The following is a 14,598-nucleotide window of genomic DNA, read 5'->3' as shown; positions in this document are numbered from 1 at the left end:
TTCTTGCTCCTCTTCTTTTTCTTCTTTTTGCTTCTTTTCCTCCTGGCTCTCTTTCTCTTCCTATACCTCACCTGCTCTTTCTAATCCTCTTTTCCCCTCTCCTCTCCCTCCTTCTGCCCTCCTCCTCCATCCTCCTCCTCCTTCTCCTCCTCCTCCTCCTCCTCCTCCTCCTCCTCTTTCTTGGACCTCCTTTTTTGATAGACTTTAAACAGACTATTTTATTGAACTAACGGGGCGACATTTCAGGTTTCTCAACGTGGAAAGAGGAGGAGCGGGAGGAGGAAAAGGAAGAAGAGGAGGAGGAGGAGGAAAAGTAAGATGAGAGGAGGAGGAGGAGGAAAGGAAAAGGAGGAGGAGGACGAAAAGAGAGAGGGTGAGAAGGAGGAGGAGGACGAAAAGAGAGAGGATGAGAAGGAGGAGGAGGACGAAAAGAGAGAGGATGAGAAGGAGGAGGAGGAGTAGTAGTAAAAACAGGAGAAGGAGGAATAGTAGAAGTGAGGGGAGGGGGGGTAGAAAAAGGAAGAGGATGGGAGGAGGAAAAGGAAGAGGAGGGAGTGGAGGAAAAGAAAGAGGAGATGAAGGAAGAGGAGCAACAGCAGCAGAAGGAGGAGGAGGAAAAGGAAGAGGAGAGAGTGGAAGAAAAGGATGAGAAGGTGGAGGAGGAGGAGCAGGTAAATGAAGAGGAGAAGGAGGAAAAAGAAGGTGAAAAGGAAGAGGAGGAGGATGAAAAAGAAGAGAAGGAGGAGGAGGAGGAGGAAGAGTTACATGGAGGACAAACGAACAGCAAAAAACCTATTGGTCTGTAGGAGGAAAATGAAGAGAAGCAGAGGAGGAGCAGGGGGAGAAGGAGGAGGAGGAAAAGGAAGAGGAGGGAAAGGAAGAGGAGGAGGAGGAAGAGAAGGAGGAGGAGGAGATGCTTATTAATGACGTCATGTCGCCCTGTCCAGTCGCTTAATCACAGATACGATGGAGGGGCAACGTGACGTCATATCGACTCAACTGAACGTGAACAAACTTGGCCTACGGAGTCTCTGCCGGGATTCTTTGAAAAACTGAAAATCTCTCCAATATCAGGAAGGAAATGTTCCGAATTATGGGAGTTATTTTGTACATACGTCTTCGTTTTTATTTTTATTCTCTTTATCTATTTATTTGTTATATTTATTTATTTGCTGATACATTTATTTATTTACTCATTCACCTATCTATCTATTTATATGTTTGTTTGTTTGTGTGTTTGTTTTTTGTCCCAATCTGACGTCATCACACTAAGCAATTCCCCCCCCCCCCCCCGGACTTTTGGAACAGAATTGCAGCCCACAGCTTGCGGAAAGTAATCTGACTATATGCTGGAGGAACACGATTTCCTTCCAGCATTTCAAATGACATTTTATGTATTTTTGTTGAGAAAACAAATTACGTTGTCATAGTGATTTCACGGCCGGAAAAGTCCTGGAGATGGGGAGGTACCGCCGATTAATTGGAGGTTGGAAGAAAAATAGCTCAGTGTGATCACCCCGTAAGTGTTGTATTCCCCCTTACTCGCTCCTAATGGTAATAGTAATGATAATATTAATAATAGGTTAAAGTACCGAAAACAGCCCAGTAAAGACCAATTGGTCTCTGTTGCTCTTCGTTTGTCCTCCGTGTAACTCTCCGTGTTACTCTCTTTCTCTTTTTATTTTTTATTTTTATCTTTTCAGATCTTTTTATTTCTTTCTTTTTTTCTCTTTCTAGGGAATTTCTACCTCTTTTTCCCTTTCGTTCTCTCTCTCTCTCTCTCTCTCTCTCTCTCTCTCTCTCTCTCTCTCTCTCTCTCTCTCTCTTCCTTCTTAAACTTTTTCTTTTCCTCACTCGTTTTTTCTCTTTCTCTCTCTCTCTCCAGAATTCCTATCTCTTTTTCTCTTTCTCTTGTTCTTTCTCTCCTCTCTTTGTGTTCTCTGTGTCTCTCTCTGTCCCTGGCTAAATAAAATTTCTGGCGCTTAATTGATATGACCTTGACCTCCCAGCACGTCAAGGGGGGCCGGGGGGGGGGCAAGATTAGAAAATGGGAAATCGAGAGCAGGCACCAGCATGGGGTCAATTAAAGAGGTTGACAACGTTGTTTCATACGAGAACAGGGTTTCATTATTTTAAAGATTTCATTCTCTCTTTCTCTAGCCCTCCACCCCTTCTCTCTCTCTCTCTCTCTCTCTCTCTCTCTCTCTCTCTCTCTCTCTCTCTCTCTCTCTCTCTCTCTCTCTCTCTCTCTACGGGGGAATGAAGAGAACCTTCTCAGGGATTTCTTCCTCATCGTAACAGACATAACTGTCCTCGTATCTCACCGACGCCTCTAGGATACCGTCACCGCTACACCCTCCTCCTCCTTCTCCTCCTTCTCCTCCTCCTCCTCCTCCTCCTCCTCCTCCTCCTCTTTCATCTGTAATCCATATCTTTCTATTGTTAAATCCTTTACTGTTCCTATTTACCCTTCTCCATATCTTCCTCCTCCTCCTCCTCCCTCATACTTCTCTTTCTTCTCTTCCTCCTCCTCCTCCCCCCATCTGAATTAAAACAGAATCTTTTGTCTGCGTAACCTTCCTTTCTTCCTTTCTTCATTTTATCCTTCCTCTCTCCCTTCCTCCCCTTCCTCCCTTCGTCGCTCACCCTCCCTCTCTCTCTCTCTCTCTCTCTCTCTCTCTCTCTCTCTCTCTCTCTCTCTCTCTCTCTCTCTCTCTCTCTCTCTCTCTCTCTTCCCCTCTCCCTCTCTCCACATGTCACCAGATACGCCTCAGTAAAGGTGCTACCACTAAAGGGCTGTCTCATCCTCACACCTCGCATCTCTTCCTCCTCCTCCTCCTCCTCCTCCTCTTACTTTTCCTCCTCTTCATCCTCACACTCCGCATCCCCTCCTCCTCCTCCTTTGGGTGCTCCCGTATCTCCTCTTCCCTTTCTTCCTCCCATCTTCTCACCTCCACAATCTTGCTCTCCTCCCCAGCCACTCTCCACTTCCCACTTCCTCCCCTGTCCCCCCCTGTCCCCACTCCCCTCCCATCCCCCCCTTCCATCCTGTCTCTGTTCTCTTCTCGTTAGAGTCTATTCCCCGAATCCCGGCGGGTCATTTGTCTCGAGTCGGGCCTCGCTTTCGTAGGAGCTAGAGAGAGAGAGAGAGAGAGAGAGAGAGAGAGAGAGATATGGTACCATTTCTCTCCCTAGTGGTTACTGCTGACTCTTCCATACCGTAGCAGACCCTCCACACAGGGCAAAGGTGACGGCTTCGGCCGCAGCAAAGTGTCTATTGACGTAATCTCTTCAAGATCCCTTGCTGCCGGCAAGCGATTTTATTCGTTTAAGCCCCGGTCACACATACACGACTCAAGTTCGTTTGAGTAGAAACGACTTAGGTTAATTTTGTTTAATTTTCGAATTTCAAACATTCAAATCGCCTCTGCGTCATATATTGAGAAGCTGAGTGACGAAGTAAGAGAAGTCAAACCTAGACGAGTATTAGAAATATTGTTGAATTGTAGGCTTAGGGAAGTCTAGAATGTTGAAGGCGAAGTCGTTTTCCGGCTTTTCAAATTCACAACATTTGACGAGAATCGTGATACTGTGACGGGGAACAGTGGTTCTTAATCGCGCCGGCCCGTACATCCGAATATCATCTGATGCGGCTTGACCGCGCGAGGACTGACGTCATATTTTTCTGGTGTTTGATCAAACATTTTGGTGTTTTATGATTTTTTTTATTTGACCAAATGACAAGAACCTTGTCATCGGAGTTTAAAGGGTTAACCCGGGGGGTACCAGTACCCCCCCCCCCCATGGGGTACGAAGCCTTGACCCTGGGGGTACGGGACATGATACCCCCAGTGCAACGGTTCTGTGTATTTACAATGAGAAAGCAAAACAAGGTGTGTATCACTAATCTTTTTCGTGTGTTTGCATTGTATTTGTATTGGATTGGGGAACGAGAATTCTTTTTTCTGAGATATCAAGGGGTACTAAGGGCACTGAAAAAGGTTAAGAATCGCTGGTTAAGGGAAATCCTTTCTTGGCGCCAATTCTTGATTCGTGTGTGTGTAGTCTGGTTGGCGCCAGCAGATTCTGTTAACGCCAGTGGGTATTTTGTGCGGTTGATAGCATGCCAGAAATACAGATCTGCATTCCAGTGTAAACACACACACACACACACACACACACACACACACACACACACACACACACACACACATACATACACACATACATACATGTACATGCATAGACATACACAGACGCACACACCCAAAACACGCATCTGCCAAGACCATGGTGAATCACACACACACACACGCGCGCGCGCGCGCGACTTGTGGCGCAGTGGTAGAGTTCCCGGCCGCCACTACGGCGGTCCGGGTTCGAATCTCCCTTAGGGCTGAAATAATTTCAGTATTGCTGCGCTGCGAGTCGTTACTCCAACTCTCGTGGGCGAGGAGTCGGATGTGAGTGTGTGTGCGTGTAAGGTGACAGCATTACCCATAGATCGGTCATAGATGAGCTCTCTTTCGGAAGGGAAATAGCAGTCGATCACGAATCCAACACGTGATCCAAGACCATAGTGAATCAAACACACACACGTACACTGAATTCTAGAGTACGGCACTGACTTCATTGGCGGATTGAGTGAAGAAGGAGGAGAGGGAAGAGAAGGAGGAGGAGGAAAGGGGAGAGTAACATGATAGTTGGCTAGACTTGCTAAACAATGCTTGTTATGACTCTCTCGTTCTTCTTTTGTCACACGTGTGTGTGTGTGTGTGTGTGTGTAGTTGGCCCAGCAAGGTGGGCGTCGTAGAGAATCATCTCCCTACTTGTCAACACCCTCACTTCCATCTGGAGGTGCAACCTCGAGGGGCTGACGCTCGATCGACTTCAATCGAATTTCCTCCACCTTTTAATATATGGAGAACTGACAACCGGTGACTGCTCCCTTTCTCCTACTCCTGTAATCTGTCAGAAGTTGGAGGCAACAGTAAAATATTATTATTATTATTATTATTATTATTATTATTATTATCAGATTGGTTACAAAAGAGGACAGGGGAGTCATATGAGAGGTACAAAGAAAAGAAAAGAGAAGTAAAGAAAAGGTAAAGGAGGCAAAGAGGAGAGCAGATGTGAAATGGGGTAGGAGTATGACAGAAAATTTTGAAAGTAATAAAAAGATGTTTTGGAAAGAAATTAAGAGAGGAAGAGGAGGCGAATCAAGTAGGGAAGAAAAGGTAAAAGGTACAGATGGAGAGTTGATAATGGAAGAGATGGCAGTGAGGGGAAGATGGGCAGAATATTTTAGGGAGTTGCTGAATGTGAAGGAGGATAGGGAAGGAAAGATAGCTGTAGTGGGAAATGCGAAGAAAATGAGAGTGATGAGTGAGGAGAATGGAGGAGAAATAAGGAAGGATGAGGTGAAGGCAGCTGTAAAGATGATGAAAGCAGGTAAGGCACCTGGTCTGGATGGATGTCATGCAGAATGTCTGAAGAAGGGAGGTGCAGTGATGGTGGACTGGTTGGTGAGGTTATTTAATGTTTGCTGGAGAGAGGGTAGAGTACCGGAGGACTGGAGTAGTGCCTGTATAGTTCCTCTTTACAAGGGAAAAGGGGACAAGTGTGAATGTAGTAATATCAGAGGGATTAGCCTGTTGAGTGTAGTATGGAAGGCTTATGGGAGGATCTTAATTGAGAGGATTAGGAGAGGAACAGAAGGAGTAATTGGTGAGGAACAGTGTGGATTTAGGACGGGTAGAGGTTGTGTAGATCAGATCTTTGTGGTAAGACAGATATGTGAGAAAGCTATAGGAAAGGGGAAGGATGTTTTTTGGGCTTTCATGGATCTGGAAAAGGCTTATGATAGGGTAGACAGAAAGGCACTGTGGGAGGTTATGCAGATTTATGGGATAGGAGGAAAGCTTTTGGGAGCTGTCAAGAGTTTTTATGAGAGTAGTAGAGCATGTGTTAGGATTAGAAATGGAGAGAGTGAGTGGTTTGAAGTAAAGGTGGGACTTCGTCAAGGATGCGTTATGTCGCCCTGGCTGTTCAACTTATACATGGATGGGGTGGTGCGAGAGGTGAATGCTAGGGTAGTGAGTCAGGGATTGGAGATGGTTAAAGAAAATGGAGAAAAGTGGGAGGTGAGCCAGCTGTTGTTTGCGGACGACACTGCGCTTGTGGCAGGGTCAGAGGAGGGATTGAGGAAGCTGGTGGCAGAGTTTGGGAGAGTATGTGATAGAAGAAAGCTAAAGATAAATGTGGGTAAAAGTAAGGTGATGAGATGTACAAGGGGTGAAAGTGGCAGTAGACTGGAAGTGAACATTAAGGGAGAGCGACTGGAGGAAGTGGATAGTTTTAGATACTTGGGTGCAAGTGTAGCAGGAAAAGCGAGTAAACGCCTTGGTGGTTTAAAGAGTGTAATGAGGAATAGACATTTGGGAATGGATGCGAAGAGGAGACTGTATGAAGGAGTGATTGTGCCAACAGCACTGTATGGGGCAGAAACGTGGAACATAAGAGAAGAAGAGAGAAGGAGTTTGAATGTGTTTGAGATGAGGTGTCTGAGAAGTATGGTGGGGGTTACTAGGCTAGATAGAGTGAGAAATGAGGAGGTGAGGAGGAGAACAGGGGTGAAAAAGGATTTGGGAGATAGGGTTGATGAAAGAATATTAGGATGGTTTGGACACATGGAAAGAATGAGTGAAGAAAGACTAGTAAAAGAGGTATGGAAGGCAGATGTGGAGGGAGTGAACATGAGGGGACGTCCTAGGATGAGGTGGATGGATGGGGTGAAGGGGGCTTTGGGGAAGAGGGGAATGTCTGTTGAGGAAGGAAGGGAGAGGACGGAAGACAGAGGTGAGTGGAGAATGGTTGTATATGGATGACTGCATGAGGAGGAATGGGCGGGGAAGTGGGGGGTGGGGTAGTATGTGTGAGTAAATTTTGACGCAGCCCGAAGGGATTTCTCCCCGTCCTCTCCTTATATGCAAAGGGGGACGGAGAGGGGGGGTCGCCGATTAAATGAAGCGGCCTCGCTGTGGATGTACTGTGTCTTGCGACACTGCTTCTGACCCAGGGCGGTGGGCAGGGTGCAGGGATGACCCGTCATCCAGGAGGTGCTCAGATGAGAGGAAGGGTGGGAGGGGTGTGGAGTGTATTTAGGGATGAAATGGGTGGGAGTGTTTTTATGCCTTTCCCTTTTTGGCTACCTCCCTTGGAAGGGGGAAAAAGCCTTGGTATATGTATGTATGTATGTATTATTATCATTATTAATAGTAGGAGTAGTAGTTGTATTATCACCACCATCGTCATTATTATTAATATTATTATTATTATTATCATTATCATTGTTATTGTTATAGTTAATATCATTATTATTATTATTATCATCATTGTCATTATTGTTATTAATATCATTATTATACTTGTTATAACAGGTGTATGAACTAGTCACAAAAAGTTGTCGACCACCTGCCTCATTGTTTCTGCACCTTATATCTTCCTGTTGTTGAATATATTTTCGTATGCAGTAATTGTGTCAACTTCGAGTGTCCCCAATTATATAATACACATTTAATATGTGTGTTTGCTATCCCGCCTGTGTAAATTTCTACACATAGAACATAAGTATGAGGGAGACTGCAAGAGACCCTAAGGCCTACATTAGGCAGTTTATTGCCCCTTACAACCTATCGTCCCTATCCATGAAGTTATCTAACCTTTTCTCAAAACGACCGATAATAAATCAGTACTTACCACAACATTTATCAACTGGAAATTTATGCATATATTCTTAAACTTACTGTGTATGTTTGACATATCTTTAATAAAAAGAATGGAGAGGCCAGCGATATATTTTCATCTGTGCTGGTGGTTTGGTCTGAAATAAGTTGAGAAATTTTGATCTAGATCGAAAGAAAAAGAACATACCGAAGAAGCCAGCACAATGGGAGCTGTCCTTAATCATCGTAGATTGCCAGGCCATGTACCTATTTGTGTACACACGTGTGTGTGTGTGTACGCCCTTGAGATGGCCTCTCAGCTGAAATAACGAGATGGCAGAATTGGGGATGATGAGGGGGTGGGGGAATCTGTTGACGCGTACTGACTTCAAAGCTTTGTCAACAGCTTTGGATGAGTGACGTCATGTCGCTTATTACGTGTGTGACGTCATCATCATCTGTGACGTCATGTCGGCCTAGCTTATTTTGTCTTTGACGTCATACTTAGAGGATGTTTTCATGCTGTGACGTCATAGGTGGGGAGGGAAAGTGATTAAACGCGAATAAAATCGTTTGTCAACAGTCAGTGAATGTGGGGATAGAGAGAGTAAGGCGGGAGTGAGTGTGTGTGATTCACCAGGGTCTTGGATCACGTGTTGGGGTCGTGACTGACAGCTATTAGCCTCCCGGAAGAGAGCTCAGAACTCATATATGACCAATCTATGGGTGATGTTGTGACCTTACACGCACACACACCCCAACTCCCCGCCTACGAGTTGGTGTAACAAACCCGCAGCGCAGAGATATTGAAATTATTTCAGCCCTGGGCGGGATTAGAACCCGGACCGCCGTAGTGACGGCCGCGCTCGCTACCATCGCGCCATAGAGTTGTGTGATTCACTATGGTCTTGGATCACATGTTGGACTCTTGATCGACAGTTATTAACCTCCCGGATGAGAGCTCAGAGCTCGTATGACCGATCTATGGGAAATAATGTGACCTTACACGCACACACACACACCCAACTCCCCGCCCAGGAGAGTTGGAGTAACACCCGGCAGCGAAGCGATACTGAAATTATTTCAGCCCAATACGGGAGTCGAACCCGGACTAGTGGCAGGCGAGAACTCTAACCACAGCGCCACGAGGTGTGTGTGTGCGTGTCTGTTGGGGAGTCTCCATCAGCTGAATAAAGTGGGAGGAGACAAGGAGGGAGTAGATCAAGTGGGAGTAAACATGATCAGGTCCTTATTTGAGGGATCTCTCTCTCTCTCTCTCTCTCTCTCTCTCTCTCTCTCTCTCTCTCTCTCTCTCTCTCTCTCTCTCTCTCTCTCTTACACACACCTGTCACATCCCTCTCAGTTCTCAAGGGGGACCCCCGGCGACCCTCGTGGATAAAAGTCGAACCTCCCTTCACTCGACGTCATCACCTATTCACTGCTGAGGTCAGGTCAGGTCAGGTCAGGTCAGGCCAACCAAGATCTCTTGGGGGTAAGAGAGGGAGATATAGTTGTGCTGAGTGGATTTCCTTATTTATTTATTTATTTATTTGTGTATTTATTCATTCTTTTATTTGTTTATTTATTTATAGGCGCATACCTTCAGCTAATTCCTCTTCCTCGTCCTCCTCTTTCATTCGATTTTATTCAGCTGAATGTGGACCTCTGGGCAAAGCATGCCAAGACCAGAAGAGGTCGCCAGGTGATTTTATTCACTTTTAGGAGACAAGAAGCCTAAAAGAAGCTTCTTGTTGTTTCTCCTATGTGTGTATTATTACAGTACCTGGTTGTAATATACAGGATAAAAGCAACGCTTCTTGGATCCTGTCCTATATCTGCTGAATCGCTGTATCCAATTCGGTTAAACATGTTGTCTAACTGCACTGTGTGTGTGTGTGTGTGTGATTCACCATGGTCGTGGATCACGTGTTTGACTCGTGATCGACAGCTATTACCCTCTCGGGAGAGAGCTCAGAGCTCGTATATGACCTATCTATGGGTAATATTGTGACCTTACACGCGCGCACACACACACACACACACACACACACACACACACACACACACACACACACACACACACACACACACCCAACTCCCCGCCCACGAGAATTGGAGTAACGACTCGCAGCGCAGCGATACTGAAATTATTTCAGCCCTGGAGTAGCTGTTGCGAACGCTACCACTGGGTGTGTAATTCACCACCACCATGGTCTTGGATACGTGTTGGACTCACGATCGACAGCTACTGCCCTCCCGGAAGAGAGCTCAGAGCTCGTATATGACCGGTCCTTGGGTAATGCTGGGACCTCATACGCATACACACGCCCAACTCCCCGCCCACGAGAGTTGGAGTAACGACTCGCAGCGAGTGTGTGTGTGTGTGTGTGTGTGTGTTTTAATTTTACGGAATTGTGTTGACCTATGTCCATTTATCATTCATGTTGTTGGCCTGGATCATTTCTTCAAATTTGTTCCACAGATTGAAACGTCTGTGTGGAAAGTTGGGCTTCCTAACATGTAAACAAACTGTATTATTATTATTATTTCTCTCTTCTTATTCTTTCATCCCACACCAACAGGTTTTCTCTATTTTTTTAAGATATCGCGTATCATGCAACATCTCTTTGCTTCTTCAGTCTGTGTGTGTGGTTCACCATGGTCTTGGATCACGTGTTGGACTCGTGATCGACATTTATTTCCCTCCCGGAAGAGAGCTCAGAGCTCATTTATGACCGATCTATGGGTGATATTGTGACCTTACACGCATACACACGCACCGAACTCCCCGCCCATGAGAGTTGGAGTAACGGCTCGCAGCGCAGCGACACTGAAATTATTTCAGCCCTGGGCGGAATTCGGACCCGGACCGCCGTAGTGGCGGCCGGAAACTCTTCCACCACACCAATGTGTATGTGTGTGTGTGTGTGTGTGCAAGCTGTGCGTCTCGTGATCAATAATCCTCTTGACCTTGGAGATGTTCAGTTCAGTGTCAAGGTCACAGATGTTGTTATCATTCGATTCGTGGGTATCCAAGCTAATATGTTTTTTTTTTTTTTTTTTCATTATTTTTATAATTATGGGTGTGTATCGTTTTAAGGTCATCCAGTCTAGCAAATGCGATTGTATTTTTTTTCCGTTTTGTCTTGCACTTTTTTTTCCTGTCCAGTGTATATTACGGAAGAAAAATAATTTAAATGTCTTTCGAAGAATTTGCATAGACATTAATTTTTGGACGATATATTTTTTAATTAACATTTATCATTTCTGAGGTCCACTGTTTTAAACAGATGAAATGTGGTTGCTTGATATTAGATAACTTACTATTTTGTCAAGTTTACACTATTTTGTCAAGTTTACAGTGAATCTGCATAAAGAATAGGATGCAGCTTGCTTTTACTACGTTGAGTTGAAACGACATCAGTTACAATATTCTAGACTTCCGTGAGAACATCTCAACAGTGTGTGTAATATTCGTTAAGGTTTAAGATTTCTTAATTCGTCACTTAGGTTCTCACCATATGCCGAAAGAGTAATTTGACATTGGGAAATTTGAAAAACAAAAGATCGTAACAGAAGTCGTTTCTACTCAAACTAGTTGCATTCTAACAACATGACGATTGAGAAGTGCATAGCGGTAAAGTTCAGTACTAAAGCGCCTGCAGGTTGACATAGTAATTCTAAGTATTTTCTGAAATTGTAAAGCATTTACAGTATTATAACGAAATTGTAGTTTTGTAAATGACTTAACAAAGAGAAGTGCATAGCGGTAAAGTTCAGTATTAAAGCGCCTTCAGGTTGACATAGTAATTCTAAGTATTTTCTGAAATTGTAAAGCATTTATAGTATTATAACGAAATTGTAGTTTTGTTATGACTTAACAAAGATAGGAGGAAACAGCTAGCAACAACATTTTACAAACGAAAAATATTTGTACGAGTACTTTAAACAATATTTTTTCTCAATTACGGATACATGAAATGTATAGAAAATACGGATATTTTGTCCATCATATAAATGATCCACTGGTCTTACTCTACATTCTTTCACGAACGACATTTCTTGCCCCCCCCCCAGATGCTCCACCTGCACAAACGGCCCCAACCACCTCCTCCCCGACGGTGACCGCCGAGAAAGAGCCGACTAAGCTGCTGGGCTCTCCGTGCCTGGACCCCACGTGCGTCATGCTGGCGGGGTCCATCTTGAACAACATGGACCTAACGGCCGACCCCTGCAGGGACTTCTACAAGTACGCCTGCGGGGGTTGGGTGGCCAAGAACCCAATCCCTGAAGGTCGTGCCATGTGGGGGACCCTTAGCAAGCTGGCCTCCGACAACCAACTTATCATGAAGAATGAATTGGGTAAGTGGCGTGTTTTTTTTTTTTTTTTTTTTTTTTCTTCCGTACTTAACCTTCACGGAGTGGTGCCAACTGCTTCCATCTGGTTTGTAACTCTTCTTGATACGGTAACCACATCCAGACACGGTAGACTGTCCTTATGAAGGCCATGTTAACGTGAATACATATTCATAAGGTACGTCCAGAGAACACTTGGCAGGAGCAAGACGACTGAGATCCATTTAGAACGGGAAGGGTGGAGGTTGCTGCTGCTGCTGCGGCTCAGGGGGGTTGCAAAGGGAGCGAGTGGCGTCTGTGTGTGAGTGAAGCAACTTTGTTTCCCATTAATTGCACACACACACACACACACACACACACACACACACACACACACACACACACACACACACACACACACATATATATATATATATGCATACAGTAAACCACAGACCAAGTGCTTGTGGCGGGGTCAGAGTAAAAGTACAGTGAGTACAAGGATAGAGGATGGCAACTGAGATGAAATGTCTGAGAAGTACGGAAGGGGTTACTATATATATATATATATATATATATATATATATATATATATATATATATATATATATATATATATATATTGAGTAAAATATTGACAGATTTTAAATGATGGTGGAGAAAGAAATGAGGAAATCTTAGGAGAATTTAACGCTGACGTTTCGACCTCAGTGTCTTTATCAAAGACACTTTGAGGTCGAAACGTCAGCGTTAAATTCTCCTAAGATTTCCTCATTTCTCTCTCCACCATCATTTAATATATATATATATATATATATATATATTTATATATATATATATATACATACATATATATATATACAGTATATATTACATATGTAATATATATATGTATATATATACATATATATATATATATATATATATATATATTATACATATATATATATATATGTATGTATGAATGGTAAGAATGGAATGACACGATTGGGAACAAGAGACTTTATTCCTGACCGGTTTCGCCTTTGAGTCTTCTTCTTCAGAGGTAATATTACCTCTGAAGAAGCCTCAAAGGCGAAACCGGTCAGGAATAGGTTCTTGTTCCCTATCGTGTCTTTCCATTCTTACCATTCATATATATATATATATATATATATATATATATATATATATATATATATATATATATATATATATATATACATACATAATCCCATTTTTTCGCATTCCAAAAATGTGATCCTCTCCATTTACTGTAGCGAACATACATACGCTAGAAAATATATAATTATTTTTAATATACATATATGAAGCAACAGCAAAGACCGAAAAAAATGTCTAGTATCAAGGCGAAGAGGGGGAGAGAAGAAGAGGAGTGAGGGAGGGAGGGAGGGAGGGAGGGAAGGATTTGGATCTTCATGATTAATTTGACTCATTCCCCGAAACCCGATGACGACGCGCGCGACCATCGTTATGCACGTTGACGAGGCGGTGCGAACATTGTCAGCTTTTATGACGCACATGGTGATGACGTCGTTCTCCAGGTCTGGTTGTGAGATAGGTCGTGGTGCCCCGTTGGGAAGAGTTCTCGACTCACGCTTCTGTTATTTTCTGTTAAATCAGAACTTGATTCGTTCTTGATTGGCCTCCTTATTTTTATTTATTTATTTATTTATTTTTTTGGTTGGGTTAGATACCATTTCTACATAGAGATAGGGGAGCGTTGCTGTAATTGTCGTGATTAATTGATTGTGTAAATTGATTGTGATTAATTGTGTAAATTGATTGTGATAAATTGATTCTGTAAATCAACAGATATAATAGAAAACAAGTGTAATTGCACAATAAGCACACCCGTCGTCACAAGACTTCAAGAAGGATATTATCGTCACAAACAGGGATTAAGTAAGCGTGACGTCAGAGAGTAGTGGAGATGGGGCGGGGATGGCTCAAGTGTCGTGTGTTGCCTCTTTCTTCTTCTTCTTTTTCTTCTTCTTCTTCCTTTTCTTCTTCTACTACTTCTTCATTTTCTTCTTCTATTACTACTTCATCTTCTTCTAGTACTACTTCCTTTTCTTCCTCAAATTCATCCTTTTCTTCTTCTACTACTTCTTCATTTTCTTCTTCTATTACTACTTCATCGTCTTCTTCTAGTACTACTTCCTTTTCTTCCTCAAATTCATCCTTTTCTTCTTCCTTTTCTTCTACTACTTCTTCATTTTCTTCTTCTATTACTACTTCATCTTCTTCTTCTAGTACTACTTCCTTTTCTTCCTCAAATTCATCCTTTTCTTCTTCCACTACTTCTTTTTCTTCTACTTCTTCATCTTCTTTTTCTTCTACTCTTGCTTCATCTTTTTCTTCTTCATCTTTTAATTCTTTTTTTATTTATTTTTTTTTATTTTTTTTTCTTCCCTGACCTATAAGCTGTATTGTGGCAAACTTTTTTCCTTTGATATATTTGTTGATTTATTGATTTATTTTCTGGACTTGAAAGAGGTCTCAGCGGATGGAGGTCCTCTTCACTGAATCTCAC

General features: G+C 43.3%; 1 protein-coding gene across 3 annotated transcripts in view; it reads left to right on the top strand.

Annotated features, from left to right (window-relative positions):
* Positions 1-14,598, top strand: part of Nep3 (M13 family metallopeptidase neprilysin 3) — a 119,164-nt gene that overhangs the window by 77,637 nt on the left and 26,929 nt on the right. For all 3 annotated transcript variants that reach the window (XM_076179573.1, XM_076179574.1, XM_076179575.1), the window contains exon 4: positions 11,805-12,089. In XM_076179573.1, coding sequence (XP_076035688.1) covers positions 11,805-12,089 — 285 coding nt within the window. The remainder of the gene's footprint in view (positions 1-11,804; positions 12,090-14,598) is intronic.

The sequence above is a fragment of the Oratosquilla oratoria genome, chromosome 43, assembly GCF_046742065.1.
Source record: "Oratosquilla oratoria isolate Oo_2021 chromosome 43, ASM4674206v1, whole genome shotgun sequence".
Lineage (NCBI taxonomy): Eukaryota > Metazoa > Arthropoda > Malacostraca > Stomatopoda > Squillidae > Oratosquilla > Oratosquilla oratoria.
Note: the sequence above shows the minus strand (reverse complement) of the source record. Positions and strands in the feature narration are given on the sequence as shown.